Raw genomic sequence first — 12,582 nt, forward strand, 5'->3', positions numbered from 1 at the left:
AAGCCTGTTCTGGTTACTTGCTTTCAATTAATCTTTATACTTCAAAACCACACCAAACAGGTAAAAAATACAGGTATCAAATGGTGCCATACGATTAGAAAGATGGGTACTACAAAAAGGTAGATAAAAAGTCTTTACCTTGTTGAACCACTACCTTTGAACAAGATTCAACAAGCTAACTAGAATCTAGGTCCTCTAGCTCCCTTTCCTATTAGACGTACTGTCACTTCATTGCTTCAAGTTCCATTGTAATTAAGAGAAAAATGCCCTTAGCAGATTTCACCTGATATAACAGCAACATCATGTTACTGAACTGTACAAAAAAAAAAAAAAAAGACCAAACAACAACTATATAAAACAAAACAACAAAAAAACATATTGTTGCCTATGCTGAAGAAAATCTTGAAACTACATAGTGACAGTAAGACAAATAAGGCTTATTTTCTTGCAGAAAATCTAAAATTAGGAGAAAAATATTCCTTTCAAACAGTTTTACATTAATCTTAACATCCTAAACAAGGTTTTGTATTTAACATGTATTACAGACTGTCTTATTTTAACTCACCTTTCCATATCAGTCTTTCTTGGTAATCTATAATAAAAAGGAAAAAGACAGCATGTTATCCATTGTTCCATTATGCTGCATACCACTATAAAGAAAAGTCTTATTAGTAATCTTCAGGCCAGTACAAGAATTTCCACATACTTATAAAAAGCATTTCAAAAATCCCGATTGTAAATGTCTCCTAAATATAATGAAGTTGCATGTTTGATAAAGGAAGTAGTTTGACAGCTCTACAGAGCAGCCCAGTTAAAGCTGCAGGGGTGGCAGAGTACTGTATGGGAAGTAGGGGGAATCAGGTGTATAACAGGACCACAGGACAACAGCCAGAACCTGACAGTTAAGCAGGAACTGGTCAAGTTAATTGAAAAGCTTGGAAGACGAAAGACTGGGCATGAGCCAGCGCTGTGCACTTGCAGCCCTGAATGCCTTCAGTATCCTGACAGGTTGGATGAGGTCCTGAGCAGCCTGATCCAGTGGGAAACATCCACAGCAGGGAGTGGAACTGGTTGCTCTTTAAGGGCCCTTCAAATATAAGGCATTTTATTATTATTCTATGAAGAACGTTCAAATCTCAAGATTTCTGCTAAGCCAGCCGTGGTATATAATATCACCACCTGTTCCCATCAAATATTTATGAAAAGGGTTAGTTAATACATGATAGCAATCAGAGAACACCTACTGCAAGATTAACTTTGGTGTTTCTGATTTGCTTGAAACGAGTTTATCTTTCAATAATCTAGAAGTGAAGAAGTGTCATACTCCAGAACTTTATTAATTACCTGCACAACAGATACTACTGCAGAAAAAAAAAGGGGGCTGTCAACTCTAATGTCCTAGAGTTATTAATGGCACTTCATTTCCAAGTTATTTTTCATTCATGATGCTGGTAAAGGAGCGAGAGCTCTCTGTTGAAGGGAAGGAGAAGAATACTTTCCAGTTGGGCTTTTTAATAGCCAAATCCATCCTTTATGGAGAAATACAGTGGAAAAATCTAGTCACTCCACTTTTAGATGAGACACCACAGAGCTTAAAATCTTACTTGATGAATCAGAGTACCTAAAGCATCCTCCATTTCTTCTTCACACCACTTATCTTAGTTTATACTCAACTGTACACTCTAGTCTAAAGAACCAGTTCTACACCATAAAAGAAACATCGAAGACATCACCGGCAAATGCTCCTAGAACAGCTAAAAAAATCAGTTACTGCCTATAGATATCATAAACATACAGCAAAGACTTTTCACTGGCATTTTGGAAGTTTTCTCAAGACAAAGTAAAATTCCTCATCCTTTCTAGAGTTTGAGTGCTTTTAACCTCAAGTCAAGCAAAACTCTGCTTGCATATTTTCCAGATGAGGTGCTTTACAGGAAAATATGCTTGCCTTTCCCCTGCCATGCTCTCCGTATGTGACTTAATAAAAAATACACAATCCCTCCAAGAATCTTTGTTTAAACAAACAAAAAGGTGTACATTTATTCAGAGACAGAATGCTTTCTGGTAAGCTTTTCTTGGCCTTCCTTTTTCCCTTGCAATTTCAAGCAAAAACTCAGCACAACAGATTGTGAAATAATGGTCTTTTATTTTTCCCTCGAAAGCACTCAAGTGGTAATTTAAGGACCACATAGGTAACTTCAGGAGTTGCAACCCTTGAAAACAACGGAGTTTTCCACTTTTCATTGTCATGTATTTTGACACCACTACAAGCACTACAGGTGGGCTTTCTACCAGGCATTGAACTTGAGCACTGACTGCAACAACTTTCACCCATCTGCTTTCCATTCCCCAGCCTTTTCCTCTTTTTATGACAGGGGACTCACTAGCTTTCACCAAGCCCCGGAACACAACCCGAGGAGAGGCAAAGCCACACGAACGAGGCTTTTTGTTGGGACAGGAGCTAAGGAAAGTGCAACCACCTCCCCACGCTCCAACTCGGCCCTGGGTCAGGCCCCAGCGAAGCTTCCTCAACGCCGGGCTGCGGCACAGGCGGGGAGAAGACACTCGGGAACAGCCAGGGCGGGTAGGGGGCCGGGGGCACTCACAGGTCTGCCAGCACGGTCAGCTCGGCGTAAGTCCGGTGCAGTAGAAAGTCGATCAGAGTGCTGAGCCGGTAGCCGGGGCTGGCGGCGGCTGTCACCGCGCCGGGCGCCGGCGGGGCTGGGGCTGACGCCGGGCCCCCGCCGGCCGGCACCAGCTGGTTGCTCTCCAGCTGCACTGGCGCCATGGCGGCGGCGGCTCCTCAACCCCAGGCGGGAGCGGTTCAGGGGCCCGGGGCTGCCGGCACTCCGCCGGCGGCGCCGGGACGCGGCCCGGCTCGGCCCGCAAGGAGAACGCCGGGCAGCGGCGGGCGGCGGCAGGGAACGGGCCGAGCGGCGCTCAGAACTCACTGGGCGCAGGGGCTGCCGCCATGTTGGGGGCACGGGACCGGAAGCGAACAGCTGCGGCGGACCGGAAAGAGAACCTTTCCGGCAGAGCCGAAGGCAGCGCGGAGCGGGGGGGTGGAGCCGTGCGCGGGGGGAGGGGATGCGTGGTGGCCGCGGCCGTCGCAGGCGCTGCGGTTGCAAGGCGGTTGCGAGGACTGAGCTGCATGGGAGGGGAGGTGGCACTGCGTGGGGAAGGGGCGAGGGAAAAGACCTGGAGCCGGCTGCCCGCCCCCGAGGAGCGGGGGTGGCTCAATCCGTCGTGTCTAGGTCGTGCTGGTGAGGCTTGGCGCCTGACAGAACTGTGCTGTGGGCTGTCAGGGCAGTGAGAAGCAGCAGCCTGCCTTAGGGTCGGGGCTGGTTCATCCCTGGCTAATAACCTGGGATATGCGAGGCGTTCCTAAAGAGCAAAGGGCAAGGGAAGTTGGAGGCGAACTTTTGCATATTTCTCTCATCCGAAATAACTGATGCTCCTAGACGGGGGCGGGGAAAGTCTGGAAACAATCGAGGTGGGGTTTTTGTGTACTGGTTACCAAAGGACACGGCATAAGGAAAGGAAGTGTAAATCCCCTGCGTTCTGTGCTACAGCTTACACCAATATTAAATCATGCATTCTTTCCTACAAGCAAATCCCCGAAACAGATACAGTACAAGTTCACAAAGTTTAAAAAAATAAGTGACGCTAGTTTTGTAAAACTTAAAAATCTCTTACTGATCTCATTCCAGGAGGAAAGAAAGCAACAAAAGGAAACGCTTTTTCAGTGTGAGAAATGTGTACTCAACCATCAAAAAATGAATAGGTATGCTGGTGGCAGGAAGAGTCCATTCTGTTCCTACAGGGAGCGTTTATTGCGCCGGGTTGTGAGCCAGCTGAAGGGAGCAGCTTCACTCCTTGTAATCTCTCTGTCGAGCTCCGAGCAATGTACGGACTCCTGCTGCTAGAGCTTGCACAGGCTGTGTCACCGCTGCAAAAGAGGGCTGGTTGCGAGGCGACTGCATTGCTCCACTGGGGAGTTATGCCAGCCCCACTAGCTCGGCGCTCTGCTCTGCCAAAGAGAAGTTTGCCGGCTGCTTGAGTGGCAATGAGATGAAACCTGCAGGTAGACGCTGCTGGTTGGATGGGAATTTTTTACTCATAAAATCTGAAAAATGTGTTCAGAACTAAGTTTTACTCTTTCCTTCCTCCCCCTGTAATGCGAGAGAAACGTCTAGTATGTGCTGTTAAAAAAAGTGAATTTTTCAAATTAAATTATGAAGGATGGAATAATTAATACTATCTGGACTGTATTGTGAACCTACTGTAGTGAACCTGCTTTATTAGAGGGTTGGACTAGATGGTCTCCAGAGATCCCTTGCAACTCCTACAGTTCTGTGATGCAGATAATTGTTGCTCGCTCAATGTAAGGTCTTGCATATATGCATTTTTCTAAAGGTGTGAAAGCCTTTTTTTCCCCTCCTATATGCATGGGTAAATGCGTACCCATTTTATGGCCATCTAGTTGCACTGCTGAAGATAATCCCAGTGTAGATGAACTGCAATGCAATCCAGCTCCGTACTGTGAGAACTGTATCTTAGTAATACAGGCTTGTTGTTGTTGTTGTTGTTGTTTTTCCCTTTCCATCTTTTCTCTTGCAGTTTAGTCCAGAATAAAATTCCTGTTGATTTTGAGACTTTGCTTTTGAAAAGGCAGGTGGAAATTGCTGGGATGCAATTTTGTTGTGATACAATTTGACTTTGCCCCTTCGAGGGCGGTTCCTGCAGTACTTTGCTCTAGTCTTGGTGAATTCTTCAGCGTGGAGAGGGGCTGAAGGAAACTGCATTTGCCTATTTTGCTTGGAGAAATTAATCAGAACTGCTGCAAGGATCACGCTGAGCTGTCCTCACAAGGCTGCTTAAGAAACAAGGAAGCTCTTGATACTGCTTTCAAGGAAAGGAAGAGCAGCCACACAGAATGTTGAAAAGGTCAAGGCTTATGCATTGTGTGCAGACAATTCTGATGTTGGGAGACTGCAAGATTTGTTGTTTCAACAGTAAGCTGGAGATCAGTGTAAGGAGTTTGATAATCAAGAGACTGGCCTAAATATTACTTACGAAAAAAGAAGTATGTGTATATGTGGTTTTGCTCCTTGTTGCCTTTCTGAGGCTGGCAGCGCTGTTTCTTTTTGTAAAAGCACTTCTAAGACGGATAAGCATTATATCTAAATTCAAAAGCCTGGCTTAAAGAAATTGGAAACAGGTTTCAGCTTATTGTATTGGCAAAGGCACACCACCTGGGAGGAAAAAAGAAAAGCCTGTGAAGATTACTGGGAAGACTAGCAGGACATTTGAGGGAGAGAACACTGCACAGTGCTCTGATGTAGACCTGGCGAATTATATAGCTGCTATGGAGACAGTAGATAAACTGTATAATTTACAGTTCTCCATCAGCTTGACAGACTGAGTTTGGATTTATCGAGTTGAAAAAAAGGACAATAAAGCTTCAGTTCAGACTGGGGCTATTGGCTCCTGCAATCTTACAGGTACTCAGCTTCTTAACATTTAAGAGTGTGAGTGAAAAAAGGTATACTGAGTTGTGGGCTATGGCTGTGGACTCTGAGTTGGACCTGCAGTCATTATATAGGTGAGTTTGTTGCATGTAGATAAGAAAATGTTTTAAATTAATGTTTCAAGATAAGCAGCATTCTAGATATTCTCCAAATAACAAAATGGACTCCTGATACAAGATAATGGTGCGTTTAAGCAGAACAGTAAAGCAAAAGCAAGGAAAATGGCTAAAAATTAATCCAAATTGTATTCTTTGGTACAGTTGTATGTATTTTGGGAGGCACTGATGGGGAATTACAGAATTTTCACTTTGCTAGAGTAAGAGGATAATTCAGCGTAAAATATAACCTGATTTTATCTGTCAGGTGTGGCTTATTGTTTTGTTTGCAGTTGATCAAGAATAGTTGATCTCTTTCTATGGTGCCTTGTTACTGTGATTGCGGTCGTTTACTGAAGTTTCTGAATCTGCTGTTGAACACTTTTTAAAATCAGTGAAATTTTAACAATCCCAGATTGTGATTGCTCTTTCCTATTGAAGAAAGTGCCCGTGCCCATTTATGGGGAGGAAAAGATTGGCTGCGTTCATGTGGGTTTTTCAATTAAAGACAGATTTCTGTATTGTTGTTCGTATTCATTCACGTAATTGAGCAGTTTTCAATCTTTCTCCATGTAAAGCCAACAACACATTTTCTAGTAGTAATGGTACAAAATCAGACCTTGAAGGTCTTATGTACGCAGCTGTCTCCTACCTTTCTTGCAGACCAGACAAACCTCACACACTCAGCTATGTACCTTTGGAACCTGTGTCCAGGACAGACACCTGGCATGCAGGGCACAGCCTGCCGCTGCACTGAGCTTGTTGCTCAGCCTTGCTTGGCTCTCCTGGCCATGGAGCACAGGAAAGGTCTTAGAGGTGCAGGGGAATCAAGGGGAGTACCTGGCAGGAAAGCCTGCTGGGGCACACAGGGAAAGTGAAGCTATGCTCTGCAGAGCATTGCAGCCTGTTCCCTCGTGCAGCAGAACAGGCCAGAAACAACCACTGTGATCTCATACCCCACAGAGAAAGTGCCTGAAAGACATGAGGAAGCATTTTCCAGTGGAGGGAAAGTCCTGCTTGGCTAGGCACATTTGTCCTCCTACTACCCCCAGCATAGCTGCTGTAAATCACTGATTAGTATGACTTAAAGGAGGTTTCTGCTTCTGGGACAGAAATACCCAATCCTCTCTTAAGTACTGACTTTTTTTTTCTTTTTTTTTCCAGTGCAGACAACAACAAGGAATCAGAATGTCACATTCTCCTTCCAATATTATTATTAATATTCTTTGTGACTCCAGGCAAATGATTTTCACAGAATCACAGAATCACAGAATCACCTGGGTTGGAAGGGACCTCAAGGATCATGTAGTTCCAACCCCCCTGCCTAGCAGGGCCACCAAACATACACATTCAGATCAGGTTGCCCAGGACCCCGTCCAACCTGGCCTTGAACACGTCCAAGGACGGGGCATCCACAACCTCCCTGGGCAGCCCGTTCCAGGGCCTAACTACTCTCCTTGTGAAGAACTTCCCCCTAACATCCAACCTAAATCTTTCCTCCTTCAACTTGGATCCATTTCCCCTAGTCCTGCTGTTGTCAGCCCTTTTGAAGAGTTGACTCGCCTCCTGGGTGTAGGTTCCCTTCAGGTATTGATAGGCTGCAATGAGGTCACCCCGCAGCCTTCTCTTCTCCAGGCTGAACAAGCCCAACTCCCTCAGCCTGTCCTCATAGGGGAGGTGCTCCAGCCCCCTGATCATCTTAGTACACAATGGCAATAATGATTGCAAATAATATTTACTCAAGCATACAGGTAAACATTCTCTATTGGCTCCTTACTATTGCCATCATGGTGAGCCTAGAAGCCCAGTTTCAAATGGGAATTTGTTGGTCACACAAAGCTTGTTGCTATTTAGTCATGGAGCTAACTGTGATAGAGCCAGAGGGAAGGACTGCTGGTGAGTTTGGATTTCTAGGGAAGTTAGATATTTACTGTTCTTTGTAGCTGTATAATAAATACTGAATGGGAGATAGGCACACCGTCTTGCACTCTACCAGACAGTCTCCCAGCCATTCTGTTTGTATGTTTTAGAGTTGGATGTTCTGTTTCTCTGTCAATCTTTTTAATCAGAGAATTATCACACAGGCACCTCCTGGACTTCATAGAATCACAGAATCCTTATATATGGAAGGGACTTCTGAAGGCCATCTAGCCCAGCTCCCCTGCAACAAACAGGGACACCACAGCTAAATCAGGTTGCCCAGGGCCTGATCCAGCCTTGCCTTGAAAGTCTCCAGGGACTTGACATTTAAGCATTCTTTTAATAGTAAAAAAATAATTGCACACAAATATCATGTAGTGCAAAAATTTCTTGTTAATTTCTAAAATACTGTCTGACATTTAGCAATATTGTATCAAAATGCCTATATAAATTATGAAGGCTGGATAAGGCTTTGTGCAACCTGGTCTAGTGGGAGGTGTCCCTGCCTATCACAGAGAGTTGGAACTATATGAGCTTACAAGAACCTTCCATAAACCGTTCTATGAATAATAAAATTTTCATCACTTCTATCCTTTTCAGAAGACTTTTCAGAAAACATCATTTTCAGAAGACATCAATGAATCAGATATGGTGTAGATGAGTTTCCAAATGTAACATTGGTTGTTGTAGTGCTGCATATTGTGAACTTACAGTGCCTCTGCTTTGTGTTCAATACAAGTTGAGGTATGTATTTAAATTCAAATAAGAAAACATGCATCACTGTACATTAAGCACATTCCAGTAGCCAAAAAATTTAGTCTTTTCAGTTACAGCATTTGCATGAACATATGGTTTCTTTTATTATGATAAAAATCCAGTTGAAAAATACTGATGACCTTGTAATCGCAAAATAGGGAAGAACAAATGAATGTTTTTATGGCTTATATTTGTATCAGTGCTTACGTTATTTTTTGATAATTCACTTCTCCATGACACAAATCACTGGTTTGTGACTGTGCAGGGCTGTTGGACTTACAGTAAAACATTCTGTGCAAAAGTATATTTGTGTGTGTTAGAGGAAGAGGCTCATGGCTGGTTACTGCACAAGTGCTTTTTTCACTTAATTAAAAGAGGTACAGAGGGAACAAATATTTGAAAAAAAAAGTTTTTAGATAAGTTATTTCTCTTTTCTGATGTATTTTGCTCATATAATTTAGGTTGTCAACTGTTTTTGGAACAGTAGAAAGTATATAGTAGCAGACTGAAAGTTTTCTGGCAGTCGCTTAGGCTTTGTGAAACAGTGTGCCACTGTGAGATAGAGCATCTCTTGTACGGGGTGTAGTGAAGTGCCCTACAGTTCTAATTATATGTTGTGAACAACCCGAGAAAAGAAACATTCTCCAAGTCAAAAAATAGAAGCATTGATTTGATTTGAATTTACAAAAGTCCCTTTTCTTATCATAACCCAAACATGGGTTGTTTTTTAAACGCTGAACATAGCCGTATTAGTTTGAGATTTCTGGGCTTCTTTATTAACAATATTGATATTCACTGTAAATTTTAAATTGGTTTGTCTCTGTCAGGCTGGAACTAAATGTAGCTAAAGGACTCATTCTCTCTAAAAGAGTGTATTTTCATTATTATTGTTACTCAATTACAACACAGTTTACTATTTCAGCCACACAAACTGCATTTTTCTGTGGGTTAAAAATGCTTTGTTCACAAGTAACTCTGAAATAGGAGCAAAACTGTAACATCCATTCTAGACCCCACGTCTCTGAAAAGCTAACAAAGGAGAAAGAACCCCTGATCCAGCTCATGACACAGAGGTGATGAATTGCACTACTCAGTCATTGCCTTGAAAAAGTTGACGATGTCATCCATAACCTGTGATTTCTCCCTCTTTAACACTTCCTGAGTGTTATTCACAGATTTTGAAAAAAGTACGCATACGCAGAAAAAATGCAAAAGCAAAAAAAAAGCGCTTATTTCAACATGAAACTTTGGGCAAAAAGGATTTGTTTGCACAGACACCTAAGGAGATGGAGACACGAGCAGGGAAGTTGATCTGATTTGTCATACCCAGTGGGAGAAGGACTGCAGCTGTGTGGTATTCTGTCCTAAACTTAGAAATCTCTCGATTGTATTTAACTGCTGCTGGCTACTGCATTCCGACAGTGCAAACACTCATGCTTTTCTGAGACAAGGATGAATATCAGAACATGCTTAATTGCTATGTAGATCTGCAGCTGTGGTCGAATAGTGTTTAAATGCTGGCCCTTACACTCACTCAAAAGGAAAGACGTACATAGAGAATATGTCCAAGCCATTCTCAACTCAGAGTTTGGAATGTGAAGGGATGGGCTGCCCAGAGAGGTTGTGGATTCTCCTCCTCTTGAGACGTTGAAGACCCGCCTGGACGCCTACCTGTGCAGCCTGCTGTAGAGAGCCTGCTTTGGCAGAGGGGTTGGACTCAATGGTCTCTAGAGGTCCTTTCCAACCCCTACAGTTCTATGATTCTGTGATTTCTAGGGTAAGACGGTGCACAAGAAAAATAGAATCATAGAATGGCCTGGGTTGAAAAGGACCACAGTGATCATCTAGTTTCAACCCCCTCTGCTATGTGCAGGCTCACCAGTCACCAGGCCAGGCTGCCCAGAGCCACATCCAGCCTGGCCTTGAATGCCTCCATTGATGGGGCATCCACAGCCTCCTTGGGCAACCTGTTCCAGTGCGTCACCACCCTCTGGGTGAAAAACTTCCTCCTAAAATCCAACCTAAACCTCCCCTGTCTCAGTTTAAAGCCATTCCCTTCCATCACTTAGACTCCAGCTCAGTGCTTTGTGGGGGATGTTAAAGACAACCCTGGACCCTCTCTGCAGGGAGGATGCTGTAGCACAGGGTCCAGACTTCAAGGCAGGACAGCTTCTAGAATTGTCTCTTTCTACTTTTTTCTTCTTCCTGAAAGCATAAATTAACACTTTTATAGAAGTTAGCAGAAAGTTATCTGAACTTATGAACTCTTAACTCTGTCCAAGATGTCAGCTTTGACAAAAGGAATGTGAGAATGCATTTGACTCCAGAAACAGAAGAGTTGATTACATGTTTAGTTGCAAACTTGGTGGACTGCCAGTGAATTCTGGATACTCTTCAATGAGAGATCTGTTACAATTGAAAAATTGAAAAAAAAGTGAAAATGCAGAATATTACATTTGGAGCACTGCAAAAATACTGATCTCGTGGAAGATTATAGTATATTTTACCTATGGGTGAAAGGAGCAGGTTGCTCTCTGCAGCTGTAAGAGCACACAGACAGCAATTCCAAACAGTGTCAGTTTGGGAAGATAGGTTGAGGGTACAGTTACCTCAGCGTAAGAATCCCAGTTCTCCAGCAAACACAGACTTATTATATCACTTGTGCACTTATTATATCAAAATAACGATTGCTTGTTCTGCCAGAGGTATATGAATAATACTATGTGACATCAGGCAGCACCTAGCTTGGTAGTTGTTCAGAGTTCTCAAAAGAAAATAGAAGCACTTGTACAGTGGCACTATACTACGCACTGAATAAATAATTCGGGGAAATGACTGAGCTCTATATGTCACATATTGGAATTGTTTCCTTCAGGCTTGAGAATATGACTGGAAAGACAAGCAACAGCAAAGCTCTCTCTCTAATGCCTCCAGAGTCAGACTTCTCATTGTGACAGCTCAAAGTAAGACTAAAAGAGGTGAAAAAATGGTGTCTTTGTGCAATGTATTTAGGACAAGCAAAGGAACATTCACAGCTAATTTTAAGCAGCCTTCAGAATGCAGCATAGCACCTTATTAACTCACTTGTACTTAATCCATTGCATTCTGGTATTTTTAGAAGTCATCACGCAATTCAGCAGTACTTTCAACCCATATCTTCCTTGCAGTGGAAGGCAACACTCTATTTCTCATTTTAATTTAGAATTGGCTTTGACAATTGATTTAACTAAATTAATTTGGAAGTGGCATTGAAAACGCCTACTTTTCCTTCCTCTCCCCTTAATGTGGTATTTTTAAGTTGGCTGAATGTCTTTGTTGCAATCTAGGCTGAAGAGATCACAGCCTACCTTCCCCACTTGCCTATGTCTGATCTTCTGCAGCGTGATGAGAGTTTTGTCTGCTTGAACCTCTTGCAATCTGAAACTATGGGAGGCTGAAGTCACCTTCACAGATCCAGGGCTCGTTGCCAAAGGGTTGCCTCCCTTCATCAGATTGGCAGGGCAAGTACACGATCACAGTAATTTGAAAAGATCGGCTTTGAGTCTTTTGAAGATACTGCTTCTTCCTTTGATACAGAGTAGCTTATCGTTTTTGACCACATGAAAACTCGAGGCGTACTCATATCGAGTATAAACAGTCCTATTTTGTCTGCACATAGTTTTATCTTGATCTACTATCTCTCAGTCAGTAGGCTTGTTTAGCTTTGGGCTACCTCTAATGCGCAGCAAAGGAAAACGAAGTCCTCTAAGCCATGGTTTCTCCTTGTTGTTACATATTATCTAATCAGGGTTCTCTAGAACAGGCCTTTGGAAACTTACTCTCTGCACAAGTGTATTAACTAGACTTATCAGACAGTTTATTTAAAGTCTGCTCAGGAGCAGAAGGAAACCTACAGGGATCCTTTTTGATGACTTTTCTTTCTGAATCTATGCTTAAAAACATGTAGTAAAAAACGTCCCTCTAATGCTACTAACAGAGATGCAGTATGAAAAAAAAACACTGTACATGAGGTAGGTATTTTAGAACACGGTACAGCAATGTCCCACTGAATGGTTTCTGTGGGAAAATGATGATGATGATTATTATTTTCAGTTGTAAATATTTGACATGACTGCTTGTGTATGGGAGAGTTTAGATTCTTTGCATGTTCTGAATTCTGTCTGATTTTGATGCCCAGATGAGCTGATGTTTACACCTGCACAGAAAGTGGTGGAGGTGTGTATGTATACAGTATGCAGCAGCAGGAACTGCTGAGCATGACCAGGGCCATTATACTCTCT

General features: G+C 42.9%; 1 protein-coding gene and 1 long non-coding RNA gene across 9 annotated transcripts in view; one reads left to right on the plus strand and one right to left on the minus strand.

Moving 5' to 3' along the window:
• The window catches only part of MED14 (mediator complex subunit 14), a 34,901-nt gene extending 31,913 nt beyond the window's left edge, over positions 1-2,988 (minus strand). Inside the window, exons 1-2 of the mRNA XM_052674024.1 lie at positions 2,607-2,988; positions 566-592 (exon numbers count right to left, since the gene is read on the minus strand). Coding sequence (XP_052529984.1) covers positions 566-592; positions 2,607-2,788 — 209 coding nt within the window. The 5' untranslated portion in view covers positions 2,789-2,988. The remainder of the gene's footprint in view (positions 1-565; positions 593-2,606) is intronic.
• Positions 2,989-3,100: 112 nt separating this feature from the next.
• Positions 3,101-12,582, plus strand: part of LOC128076545 (uncharacterized) — a 46,814-nt gene continuing 37,332 nt past the window's right edge. For 6 of the 8 annotated variants that reach the window (XR_008204432.1, XR_008204433.1, XR_008204430.1 and 3 more), the window contains exon 1: positions 3,101-5,605. This is a non-coding gene — a long non-coding RNA (uncharacterized LOC128076545). Of the gene's footprint in view, positions 5,606-8,146; positions 8,291-12,582 lie in introns of all 8 variants that reach the window. The other 2 variants (XR_008204434.1, XR_008204435.1) reach the window with 2 other exon arrangements.

This window comes from Tympanuchus pallidicinctus, unplaced genomic scaffold (assembly GCF_026119805.1).
Source record: "Tympanuchus pallidicinctus isolate F22 unplaced genomic scaffold, pur_lepc_1.0 scaffold14, whole genome shotgun sequence".
Lineage (NCBI taxonomy): Eukaryota > Metazoa > Chordata > Aves > Galliformes > Phasianidae > Tympanuchus > Tympanuchus pallidicinctus.